Here is a 12549-nt window from a genome sequence, read left to right as displayed (position 1 = left end):
GCGGATCGATTGCTACCAGATCAGTATCAATTGTTATTGATGAATACGTGTCAAATTGTCCAGGGAATACACATTTCCCATTGAGGTCCACAAGGTGATATATATCGTTTACTTATCAGTTAATCTTGGTAATTTCAACAAATTAAAAGCAGATCTCGCTTGGACTAGATCACTCCGCCGCCTTATTCATTGCCAGATTCGCTATGTCTCATGAGCATTTTGTGTTTACTTCTCCTCCCGGCGCGCTATTTAACTGTTCTGTATGGTAAGTCTTTTTTTGTTTTCTTATTATTGCGATGATTTTTATCTGTCAGCAACTGCTTGTTTTCGCTGTCACGCATCGACAGATAGATCTTCAGTGCATTCGTTAAGAAATTTCAATGTTATAGGAGATAGGTTAAGAAATAACTCTCTAATTTTTAGGTCTCTTTGTTTTCTAAACTTGAGATATTCGTCGAAATGTTTTGCGCAAATTTAAAGAGCCTAGTATGGAGTCGCAATTGTGGTGGGTGTATCTTTGGTTCACTAAAATTGCGGCCGGAAAATAGTGCAAAAAGTATGAATTAAAATTTGGCTATCTAGCCCTCTGATTATCTCAACTGAACCCAAAAAAATGTACAAAAGAACTTTTTATAACAGATAAGTCTATACATTTCAACAATGTGGAGCTGTATGTCAAGCAACCACCATAACTCTGAACTTCAAAATGCGCTGGTTTTCAAACCAAGCTCGGTGTCGAGTTGAACATTTCAAAACAGATAAGAAATTAGACCCCCTTATGCCTGACGAGAATAAAAATTTTCGTGGCTCTTTATTTTTGGATTTCCGGTTTGAAGTCGCACTTAAAAATCAGCATTAAAGCAAACAATACCACGCAGCTTCTTTGAGAAAAAAATTGCGAATTCAAAATACAAAGGCTAAACATCACGTTTAAGGAGAACAACCGACAGCATTCAGGGCATTCAGAAGGCAGAAGTTCTTTTTAACTGCGGAACTATATTCGCATTTTCTGGGAAAAAGAGATCATGAGCGAAATTGTAATAATCTTCAGGCAAAAGGACGGGATGTTTAAATATCAAGGCAATAAAAATCATTAATGCAAACTTGCTTACTTCTGTGATCGAGCTGAAATGGTTTATACTTCACCAGTTGTCTTTCTAAGATGAGAGAAATGTTGCTCCTTCAACAGGAATTTGACCAATTAGACGAAATGATAGCAATGTGTCTAGGAACAGAAGTAAACTATGAAGCCTTAAAACATTAAGATTTATGTTCTGCGTTTGTTGTAACTCTGAGTAAGGAATCATTACTCCATGATTAAATTCCACTTTCCTTCGACAACTTTTCGACCTGAATTCCTTGCTAGCAGGGGTATTTTTGAAGTGAATTACTTGACTTGTCAACACTAGTTTTGCAATAGTGTGTACTAAACTCTCTTTATTGTCTGTTAATTTGAAGCCTATCGACAATGGTTAAACCTGTGACTCTGGCATGTGGGCATACAGGCTGTCGACACTGCCTTGCGACTCTCATGGGCATTGAAACTTTCCCAAAATGCCCACTTTGTAAAGCACCGATAGGAACAGGTACCCTTCACGTCAATATCGCACTCGACGACATCCTGGGAAATTTTGATGTCAAGTGCAATAAGAGCGGCTGTCTATGGACAGGAAAATTTCACGAGCACGAGCAGCACTTACAAACATGTGGAAAGTTTCCGATGCCGTGTGCCAATGATGGGTGTGGAGAGGTGGTGGCAAGGGAGAGGATGGCAGCACACACTGCGCAGTGTGCAAAGCACAAGCTCCCTTGCCAGGAATGCGGTAGAAAAATAACAAGGGAATCCTTCGAGGAGCATACCGCTTCCCTTTGCTCTAATAAGAGAGTACTATGCCCTCTAAGCTGCGGAACGTTGCACTAGCCAGCCAGCTCACCCTAATTTTGATTCTTTTGCAGACTCCACTTAACACTGCATTTAAGCGAGTGCCCAGAAAGAGCGGTTCGCTGTGCGGTGACTGGCTGCACTGCTATAATAAAACAGAAGAACATGTCACAGCACTCGAAAAATGCAGCCGCAACCCACAGTGTTCTGCAGGAAGGAGAGGTCCAGCGTCTGCGGGGCCTGATGCATTTCCAGGTGAGATGCTTGAATTTTAAAAATAATGAGAAAAGATATCATATTAACATGAACTGAACATTCGGTTTCATTTCAGAGAGCCAAACCAAAATGGATTTTGGAAGAAAGAGGAGTGTTCTCCTTCCGCTGGAAGGGAGAGAAATGGAGTGACGTCAAGGGGCCGCACCTATTCAGCACTGAGTACAGGTGCTGGAATGGGAACCGGTGGAGGGCGCATCTGCGATTTGCGGGACTCTCCTTGGAGCTGGTGTCCGCAGTGACGGCAGTGGTAGTAGGAACGAGGTGAGGGACTCATCTTTATCATAAAGGATAGATTCTCACTCTTGAATCTGGAACGCTGTGCAGAGGATAAATGATCGTTGCTGATAAGCCAAAGTACTTGCATATAGGTGACGTATTTTACGACAACTATGAATATCGTTAATTTTCCATATAGGAGTGAGGAAATCTAAAACCATGTCTCCGAACCTGAAAACTGTCAAAAATAAAATAAACCTTATCATGATTCTCCACAGTAATGACTTTATGCTTCATGTCAACAGAATAGTACTGATGCCTGATTCCCGCGAGGAGAAGGTTTTCCCTTTCTCAGCGAGGGAGATAAGAGAGGGGGAAGTAGCAGCAAATATCCTGCTCTGTGAACTGGATCACGTGGACCGAGAAGACGTTATGATTGTCAAGTTTGTCTTGACATATTATCTTTTAAAAGAAGACAAGTAGATTTCCATTTATTAACTAGGAGAGTTAACAAGGTCGCAAATGATAACGCAAAAAATGGAAGTCGTTTATGCACTAGAACAAAAAGGATCGTAGGCGATGTGATAAGCATAGAACAAACTAACAATGAAATTTAAGAAATAACTTTGAATGGAAAAAAGTTTAAGTGCTTCTTCATGGAGATCTTCCGCTTTTTTCGCTGTATGTAATACCTCTCTTAGCTCTTATCTGTAACATTACTAATTGGAAAAGATCACTTGACGCAGTTGTTTTGATGTCAAAACTTTGTTGTTTTTTAGGGTTAGTAACAAGTGACGAATTTAGAAAATAGAGAGTCTGGAAGCTAAATAACTTGAGTTTTCCAGTCAGCCACCAGTTTAGATAAGTTGTGTACATTTGGAAAAATGCCTGTGGGAAACAGAAGTACACTTGAAGAAAAATGTTCTCAATAATGACGTTATGGAAGGAAAGATGGCTACGAGGACAAATGTAGAGAGTGGTGCTCTGATAGTAAATCTTTTTTAGGCGATATAAAAAAAGGTTAGGTTTTTTAGTCAAATTGTTTTTTTTCAAGATAAATGGGAAACAGAATTGTCAATTTACCTCTGTTCAGTATGAGTAAGCTAGATTTGTTCGTTTGCAGCACTGTGTTTCACGTGATAATAAATAATTTGATAAATTCATTTTTCCTTGTTCTCTGACTACCCTGGTCCCATTGTCGCAAACGCTATAACCGGTTTGGTAACAGAATGAAAGGCATCCCACACCGAATAAAAGCCGACACGTAGCCTCGCACCACCCCAGTCTGACACGAATTTGAATTTGTTAAAAAACAAAATAAAACAATATATATAACTAACTGCAGACAGTACCGTTTCGGCCTTCTGGGCCTCATCAGTGCAGTGCTGATGCTAGGGTGGGGGAGAAACGATATGGCTATAATAAAAAAAGAAGCGAAAAAATAAAAACCTTGCCTTGCATAACATGAATTAAAAGTAGTTTTTTTTCTCAAAGGAGACTAGTGGGCAGCACAAAGGAAGACTTATTGTTGTGATTTCTCCTTTATTTCTTCCGAAGCGTGTCGTCTCTAGCATTGGACAGAATATAAGTACACATTCGGTAGTCTCAGTTTACTTTCCCATATTAGTGTATCAGAGTTGAAAAATCCTGTAAACGGATGTTACAAAAGAACGCCTTAATCTATTGCGCGTTATTGTATTTTGAGGGCCGTAGGATAAATGATAATTGCAGTGAATCGATAAACAATGACTTTGTTTCTTTACAAATCTTTTTTAATTAGGAAAGAAGGTCGGTGAGATCAACCGATTTGAACAAATAAGTTCTCTTCCGTCAGATATACGGGCCGCGAATTTTTTACAGTAGCCAGTTTGCCAGTCAGGTTTGTCAGTTAAGTCGTTCCGTATCCATGCTGATATTACAAGAAATGCCTTAATTTACTGAGCGTTGTTGTTGTTTGGGAGCCGTGAGGGTATCGTCAATTGTTGTGACTCAAGAAACAAACACTTTTTTTCTTCACAACTTGTCGTTAATTAAGAAAAAAAATGATCGGTGAGTTCAACAGATTTGATCGTGTAAATTTTCTACCTTTAGAAATACAAAAAGCTAGCTTTGGTAGTTTTCATGGTAGCCAGTTTGTCAGTCACGTCAGTCAGTTAAGACGTTTCCTACCCCTATCAATAGGGTATGTTTTCCCTTTAGGTATGTTCGAAGTCAGGTCTGTTTCTTTCGTCAACTAGTAAATTTACCAGCGTTTAAATAATAACGTTTTTATTACGGGCGTCCATTTTTGATAGGCAACAGCAGAATGTAAGATCAAAAAGCGCGGGAACAGGGGAGTTATAGGACATGCAAACGCAGATAATATTTTCACCACATACAAATAATATATTCCGTCCTAAATGAAAGTACATAACAACCCAACGTTTTTATGAACAAAACCTAAATTTTTAGTAATCGTTGTAATAACTGTAATTACAAACTGTCCTGTTTTCTGTTGTGACAACGGCAAACACACTTCGCCATTATAACAGAAGATGAAAAATAATCAAACTTACCTTACGCGAGGCAGTAATGAGGAAGTCGCAAGTTGAAATAATAGGCTGTTTTACCTTGTGCTTAGCAATGATTTACGGTCAGCTAAAGAGGTTCTATTCATTTTGTTCTAAACAACCGTGTGAAAAAGAGGTAATTTGCATAAGTGCGAAATAGTCAATTAGGAAACTGAAGAAAGTCACAGAATCATTGAAATTTAGATCGTTATTCGCTATTGCTAGCTGAGTAGACTCCAACAAGGAGAAGAAGAAAATGGTAAGTCCTTACGTCAGTATGCAGCTTTAGAGCAGGGCCCTACGATAAAGCTTTTAAACAGTAGTCGTAAAAAAAATGTTAATAGTAAAAATATTTATGGTAACCGGCGTAAGGAGAAAAAAAACCGCCAGCCGTGAATTGGCCATAATTTTATTCTTTAAACTTTCGAACCATCACCCAATAGGAACACTCCACTATTTGGTGCATCTTTTTAATATCATTACTATTATTCATTTATGAATTTTTTTTTGGCGAGTTCAACCTCAACGCCGGTAGGTCGGTTGCCGAACACTGTTGCAACGACACGAAGTTAATTTTTTGCAGATTCCATGAAACATTCAACCCAAACTTAAAAAGGGACTAACTCGGTAATCACCTCGGCCTATTTAAGAGATTAAACTGAAAGCGTTCTCCAAAGATGCCAGGCTTTAAATTGCGAACGAGGGTATCAATTTTTTGCAGCACGAGATAATAAAGAAATGATTTTGTTCAATTCCTTTCCGCTTCTAATTAAAGAATTGAGCATATGCCCAAAAGTCGCATTTCCATTTCAATGGTAATGAATTGTTTTTAGTTCGTGCACACAAATATTGCAACGTCTCCTTTTTAGTGGGCACCGTCAATTATGGATAAACCTCATTTCGTTGGATTTTTTTTTTTTTTTTAACGCAGCGACCATCTTAACGCGCGGGGGCTGACGTAAATGTACTTTGTATTAATTGAAAAACAATAACGGGGAAAGGGCGCTTTAGTCCTTCTTTCATCGTGTGCGTGCATTGGCACAAACGTCCTTTAATCTATCTCTATCATCTTATATAGTAACAAATTTTACGTGCGTCTGCTCGCTGTTCGTAGCACAAATTGGATTGACGCCTACGCGATAAATAAAAACTAAAAAAAAACTCAAAACAACACTAAAAGTATTGTGGATTACAATAATAATTATCGACGTACTCAGGTGCTGTTGTAGACTGCACTTTTCCCATTCGATGTGGAAGGCCTCCTTTATGTTAATTCAAAAATTCTCGAAGCAAGAGAATCCACCATAAAAGTCGTATCTTATACGCGTCTATATGTTCAGGGGAAAAGAATGCTTATGCACAAAGTTTAAGCCGGCCATCTTAATTTGTTCAAAACCGTTAAAGGGTCTTTCCTTTTGAATGCTGTACAGGCGTTGCAGAAGATGCAAGAAAAGAGGTGTGAGATCAAACAGTTTTTCGAGGAGTTACCCGGAGTGCCACTTGGTAAGCCCCTGCACGAGGTTTATTTCTTCTCTGCTTAGGATTCCCAGCAACGAATTTCCAGGCTTTCCTGGATTTGAATACATGCTTGAACACCAAGATTAGTAGACCCTTACAGGATGACTGCTCGAGATTCCTTTAGGATAGGCCAATTCTGCCCCTTGGTGGACCTGGGAAAGAGAGGAAGTTCATGGTTTATTTCTTCTCTGATTTAAATGCATGCTTGAACAGCAAGATTGGTAGACCCTTACAGGATGGCTGCTCGAAACACCTTTAGGAAAGACCAGTCGCACGCTTTGGTGGACCTGGGAACGTGGTAAAATGCAACGAGAGCGAGTTCAACCACTTATCAAAGGTTGAAATCTCTATTTTCTCAAGTATATACTGAAACAGTAAATACCGTCGTAAGATCGCTCTGATCGGCCTGCACTCAAAATCCGAGGATCCTTTGCTATGCACCTCCGAGCAACTCACCCATTATTGGCACACAAAAATTATGATAACCGTTACTGGAATAAAAGAGTTAAAAAAGAATCACTGACATAGTATATACTAGAGCAGACATTGTCTAAAGATTTTTGAATGTAAATATTTTCATAATCTCATTGTTCCTTGATATTCTGGGACATGTGGTTCGCAAGCTGAAGAAGGTGGAAATGTGACAACAAAAAGTACTCAGGGCGCTTTAACATCAAAATTATTTCATACAGGCGAATGATAAATTACACATATATGCATAGCTAGGATAACGCCTAAATAAAGATATTGATGGGACAAAATCCATCTCAAATATATCTACTATTTTCAATATTTCAGCACAATAGGGGAAGACGTGCACGAAGGGAGACATGGGTTTTTAGAATTGTTACGATACAAAATTCACCTGCATAAGACCACTTCCAGATAGTGGAAAGACGAGATATGGCCACCGCCCTAGATCCGAAGTGCACTCGGATTACTGGCCCTCCTTCCGGCAGATGGACCAAAGAATTAACAACATAACTGCACATCAAATGATTGTCCACCGACTTAACTTTGTTGACTCAGTCACTATGGGGTTGACACCCAAGAAATCGAATCCTGCTGGAAAATTTTAAAACTGGAACAGTCAACACGCTGGAGGATAAGGAGGGAAGAACGGGAGCCCCTCAGAAATCAATGCAGCCTTTTTGGCCGTTTTAGCCAATCAGTATCTAGTTCAAAATCCGGTTTCGTAAATAAGCTACGGGTTTTACTTTCAGGTTTTGAGAGAAAGTTAGATAAACAATTAAGCTCTGTCCATGACTATGTTGAAAAGTGTTTCATAGGTTAGGTCTATTGACCACACTGGTCCAGAAAGATTTTCTGACGAAAAGACGCACTTTTAAAATGTGCGACTTTACCTTGAATTTTAGCTCACTTTTAAAACAGATCTTTTCGAATTCCCCGATGTTGATTTCTCTTGTAACATTTTTTTGACGGGATGATAAGGGCTTTACTACACGCATCATCTAGCTGCAATGCGTTTTTTGCCGTAGGTGACTATTATAATAAAGGGGAAAAAAGATAGTTTATTCATTTTCATGGATAGAGGCAAAGCCTTTGTTGGATTCAGAGAGCAAAATGATGTTTTCAAAGCACCTACAAAAGTCACTGTGGTGATGGTTTGCCTTTATTTTGGAAGTGTTTAACGCCGAACAATTCAGAGTGTTCAAAAATAAAATGTGATTGAAAGTTTAAGAGATTGGTGATTCAATCGTAATTGAAGGAGCAAAAATAGTAGCATTTTAAAACTAGAGTGCGATTTAATGTTGTTGTATCGATAGATGACGCTGTTGTGAGTAGGAAAAAGGGTGCGGCGATATCCAGTTTTTTTTACTGTTTCATATGCATGTCTAAGTTTTCCGTTCTTTATTTACCCTTTAAAGATTTACAGTAAAAGTTCAATAATATCTCAATGCACGTTGTTGCAGAAAAAGCAGGAACGCGCGGAAGCGAAAAAAAGGGCGTCCTGATATTTGGGGAAGAGAATCGCCTAAACAAAAACGGCAGCATGGGAAAATTGATTTTCAATATTCTCCGCTCTTACTTCATATCCTCTCTATGAATCCTGTGTCTGAATCTCCTTAAAAAACTTATGAAGTAAACACCGTTGGTATCGAGGTTTTTTTCCAAACCCCATCGCACTCCATAAGACTCTACTCTCCACCAGTCTTTCTCGTCAGTTCTGTAATCGAGCTCGATAAACGAGCTTTGTCGAGCTCGATTAGTTATCGAGCTCGATAAGTTATCAAGCTCGATAAGTTATCGAGTACGATTAGTAATCGTACTCGATTAGTAATCGTACTCGACTTGTAGTTATCGAGCTCGATTATGAAACGTGGTTTGCTTATCGAGCAGGAATGGTAATCGAGTACGACAAATGCATATCGGGCTCGGTTGCCCAGGAACAAAATGTGATCCCAAACCTGAATGGTAGAAAACCTCCAACAACCATCCTTACCAAGGTGCTACAATACCTAGAGAATATGATAAATGAGAGGTCAGATAATATAATTATTTAATGAAAAACACTACTACCTGAGTGTATAATCCATTTCTATGAAAGGAGAAAAAATCAAAACAAATGTAAAAGAGGATTATACAAAGTAACAATGAAATATCACTATTTTTTGTTGAATACTTAAGGTAAACTGAAGTCTTACAAAATGCTGCACTAGAAAAATAATTGAAGCAATGTTAGTCTGTGAGCTACCGAGAATTGTTAGACAAAGAAAACTGATGTGAAAACTGTAAGAAAGAGCAGATATGGGTAGGTACGATGGTACTAGCTCTTGATGATTCCACTTTGGTTGACATTCACAATTAGGGATTAGCAAGCTAAGGGAAATGATCTTATTAGAATCCTCAAAAGTATTAAGAATAACTGATTGTTACCATGGTATGGGAGGAATCTCTCTGGGAATGTTCTTAGTTCTGCATGGGGCATTAAAGCTTCCAGCCCAGTTCTTGCCAAATATTCCACCCAGGATGGTTAATGGAAACCCAACTTTAAGAAAAGCAAATCAAACATGGAACATTTCTATGTACATGTAATTATTATATAACACATCGGGTAGTACTGTTAAAATAAAATATTGCTCACTGATACATTTTTTTTTCTCAATTTTACTCTTTTTCCATAAAAGTATGATTGTCAAAGGGATAAGCTGTCATCAGACTTGGCAGTCAGTTGAACCGTTTTGATGTGGGAAAAGTACGACCTTAGTTATTGACAGTCAAGCCATTGTTGGAAAGGTGCCCTGTGGGACACTTTGATCAAATGAGTCACAATCACAATTTCCACTGGAAACAATTCTAAACAGCAATAAAGACAATAAGTCTATGGTTGGCTATATATCAGCTGTGTGGCCAAGACTTGAAACAAAGCCTCTTTAGTTCCTGTTCTAGACATTGATTTCAAAATAGGCACTTTAAGACTAGGAAATTGATCAGAAATCATACTCAAGCAAGGGAAAGAGAGGGGTAGAAAAGGGTAATTTAGGGAAGTGAAAGAGGAATGGGGGTGAGAAACAGAGAGAAAAAAAGGTTTAAAAGGGGGAAAGGGGGTAAATGGAAGAATAATGGGAAAAAGGGAGGTTCAGACTAGAAAGAGGGAGAATAAGGGGCAAGAGCAAAGTTCTCCAGTGGCTGGTATACTTGAAAGCCACCCATTTCTGAAGCACTACTGCTACTTCAGCGGGACAAAGCAGTAAAATAGTAGTCTTGATCTGATATAAATATTAAATCTTTGATGGCTCGTCACGCTGTGGTTGTGTTTTTTGTTGTTGTTGTGACAAGCTGCTAAAAGATCTCTGGAGAACACAATGAGAGCAGAGAGGTATGGACAGATAATAGAAAGAGAAGGGGTGTGAGGAAAATTAAGGGGGGGGGGGGGAGCAAACTTTCTTAAAGCCTCAGCGTAGTGTTAGGGTATGTGTGTGTGTCATGAATATTTGAACAAACCAATGAGCCAGATGAGCATCAAGAGGTGGTGTAGGGCAGAGCTTGGGTGGACTGATAGTACCAAGCAGTTGTGTTGATGACACTCCAGATCATAAAAAATGGCACTAAAGAAAAAGAAATACAGTAAATTACTGTGACTTGTGATCTTCAACAATAATTACATGTATGTTGAACATCTGGGAGACTTCCTATAGTAAGATTAAATCACATGACTAGCATTCAAAACATGTGAGCAGTCTTTACAAAAGCCTTCATAATTGGCTCTGACAACCAACGAATGCTCCAAATGTCAGCTTTGAAACTATTTACAGCTGCCAGTTTGCTATACCAAATTACCTTGTTACTCCAGCCAACGCACCTCACAGTTTCTTTAGAAACTTAACCCCTTAATTCATTACTAACAAAACCTACCTGAGAAAATACTGGTTGATAAGACAACATTCCACACCCAGTTGGTTCCTCCAATTTTTCTATAAAAGTTACTGGATACACAGCCTGAAATGCCTAAAAAGGTAAAAAAAATCTTTTGAGTGACCAAATTGATTTCTCTGGTGACTGGCACAAAAAGTAATAGTCACCACTAGAAGCCCCTGATGTGACATCAGACTTGATCAATCCCAAAACAACTAAGGCCAGCATCCTAATCAAAGCACTACAGACTAGGTAATTGTGCCAACTTATGTGATTTTTAGCCAAAAAAAAATAGTTGTCTTCTTGACAATTGTCTTCAGTTGATAAAAAGACTTTGCTTTAATATTCCCAATATTATGATGGCTATGAAGTAGTAGGCATTAATAAACAGTTCAATTATATGTATAATTATGTGTAATTTATTAACTACTCACAAGGCAAGAAAACTTTGTAACTGAAAGAGCACTTACTCAAGTGTGTGTATAATTATGCACAATTTATTAACCACTTACAAGGCAAGAAAAATTTTTAACTGAAAGAGCACTTACAACAAGTCAGAGCATACAGCAAAACAGCAGCTGTATTCATTGATCCAAGTCTGAAATTCAAATGAGAAATTTTTTCATCACTGATTTGATCATTTTTAGCATTTAAGAAAGCTGTTTATACAGTGTCAGCAGAGAAAATAACAAGAATGAGTAAGAACTTAAAGGAACAACAGGTGAGCCCCCTTAAGTGTGTAATTACAATTACTGGTAACCAGTTCACAATTGGTTTTAGATTTTGTATTTGATTTCCCTAGAGGGTGGCAAGAATTTCTCAATCAATCACAGAGTGTAGCAAAGTAAAGGCAAAGCAACTTCACTCTTACCTGTGAACATTAAATAAACCCAGCAAAGCCAAGAATATGATACCAAAGCGAAGAGTGAGAAACTGAGATCCTGCAACTATGAAGCAACAGATATGTTTTAATAAGTACCCTCGTTAAGTACATGACCCTACCAATGTACCAAAAAGGCTATCATCAGGATTTATAGCCTGTGTACAGCCACCCCATCCCCTCAAAAAAATTGGGAAGGGGTAAGACACTCGGCATGATGAGTTGAGAGCCATCACCTAGACAGTCACAAAGAGGTTCTGCGAGCAGGCTCGTGTGTTTGGGTTTCAATTCACAGCCAATGTTTCCAACCAAAGAAAATACAACTCAAACTGATTTATAATTGCTTTGACCTACTGTTGTTTATGTCATCTCATGAACCTTCATCCTGAGGGTCAATTGAAGAGTCATTTTCAGTCATCTGCAAAAGCTGATTGGTCAGTTGGTGTGTTAGAATACATGCCCGGATATTCCGAGCACCCACACTTAAGTTAATTAACAGTTGCCCCAGATTAGAATACACCACAACGTACTACTGCTCACCTGCAAATTTCCTTTGTGGTAAATGCCTAAAATGATTATCGTTTCGTTCTAATTACGCCTATCTAAAAACCTGTATATAATATGATTCACTATGAGAAATAAATCAGTTATTACTCCTAGCATTGGTTGATGTGCCATTTTGTGTAACTACTATGGCGACATCGAACTCTTGGAACCTAACAGGTTATGGGCCCAGGAGAACACTCCTGTTTGACGGGGATGACAGTAAATACGAGCTATGGGAGGTAAAGTTTTTGGGATACATGCGCCTTCAGAAGCTGTACAATGTGGTCGTTCCCCCAGAAAGCGAA

The 12549-nt window shown here is 38.6% G+C and overlaps 1 protein-coding gene and 2 long non-coding RNA genes across 3 annotated transcripts; 1 reads left to right on the top strand and 2 right to left on the bottom strand.

The window, feature by feature from the left end:
- Positions 1 to 1508: 1508 nt before the first annotated feature.
- LOC148739910 (uncharacterized) lies at positions 1509 to 3537 on the top strand. Its single transcript, XM_088747903.1, has 3 exons — positions 1509 to 2137; positions 2214 to 2419; positions 2680 to 3537. Exons 1-3 carry the CDS (start codon positions 2048 to 2050, stop codon positions 2855 to 2857), a joined length of 474 nt encoding a protein of 157 aa, XP_088604029.1. The 5' UTR covers positions 1509 to 2047; the 3' UTR covers positions 2858 to 3537.
- LOC148739909 (uncharacterized) lies at positions 2223 to 6815 on the bottom strand. Its single transcript, XR_015996370.1, has 2 exons — positions 4930 to 6815; positions 2223 to 2474 (listed from the first exon to the last, which is right to left on the bottom strand). It is a non-coding gene; the product is annotated as an uncharacterized LOC148739909 (long non-coding RNA).
- A 2055-nt stretch (positions 6816 to 8870) lies between these two features.
- Positions 8871 to 10491, bottom strand: LOC148739908 (uncharacterized). The gene is made up of 3 exons (XR_015996372.1): positions 10408 to 10491; positions 9340 to 9451; positions 8871 to 8921 (listed from the first exon to the last, which is right to left on the bottom strand). It is a non-coding gene; the product is annotated as an uncharacterized LOC148739908 (long non-coding RNA).
- Positions 10492 to 12549: the final 2058 nt, after the last annotated feature.

This window comes from Stylophora pistillata, chromosome 2, assembly GCF_964205215.1.
Source record: "Stylophora pistillata chromosome 2, jaStyPist1.2, whole genome shotgun sequence".
NCBI classification, from domain to species: Eukaryota; Metazoa; Cnidaria; class Anthozoa; order Scleractinia; family Pocilloporidae; genus Stylophora; species Stylophora pistillata.
The sequence above is the reverse complement of the archived record's forward strand: the minus strand, read 5'-3'. Positions and strand labels throughout refer to the sequence as shown.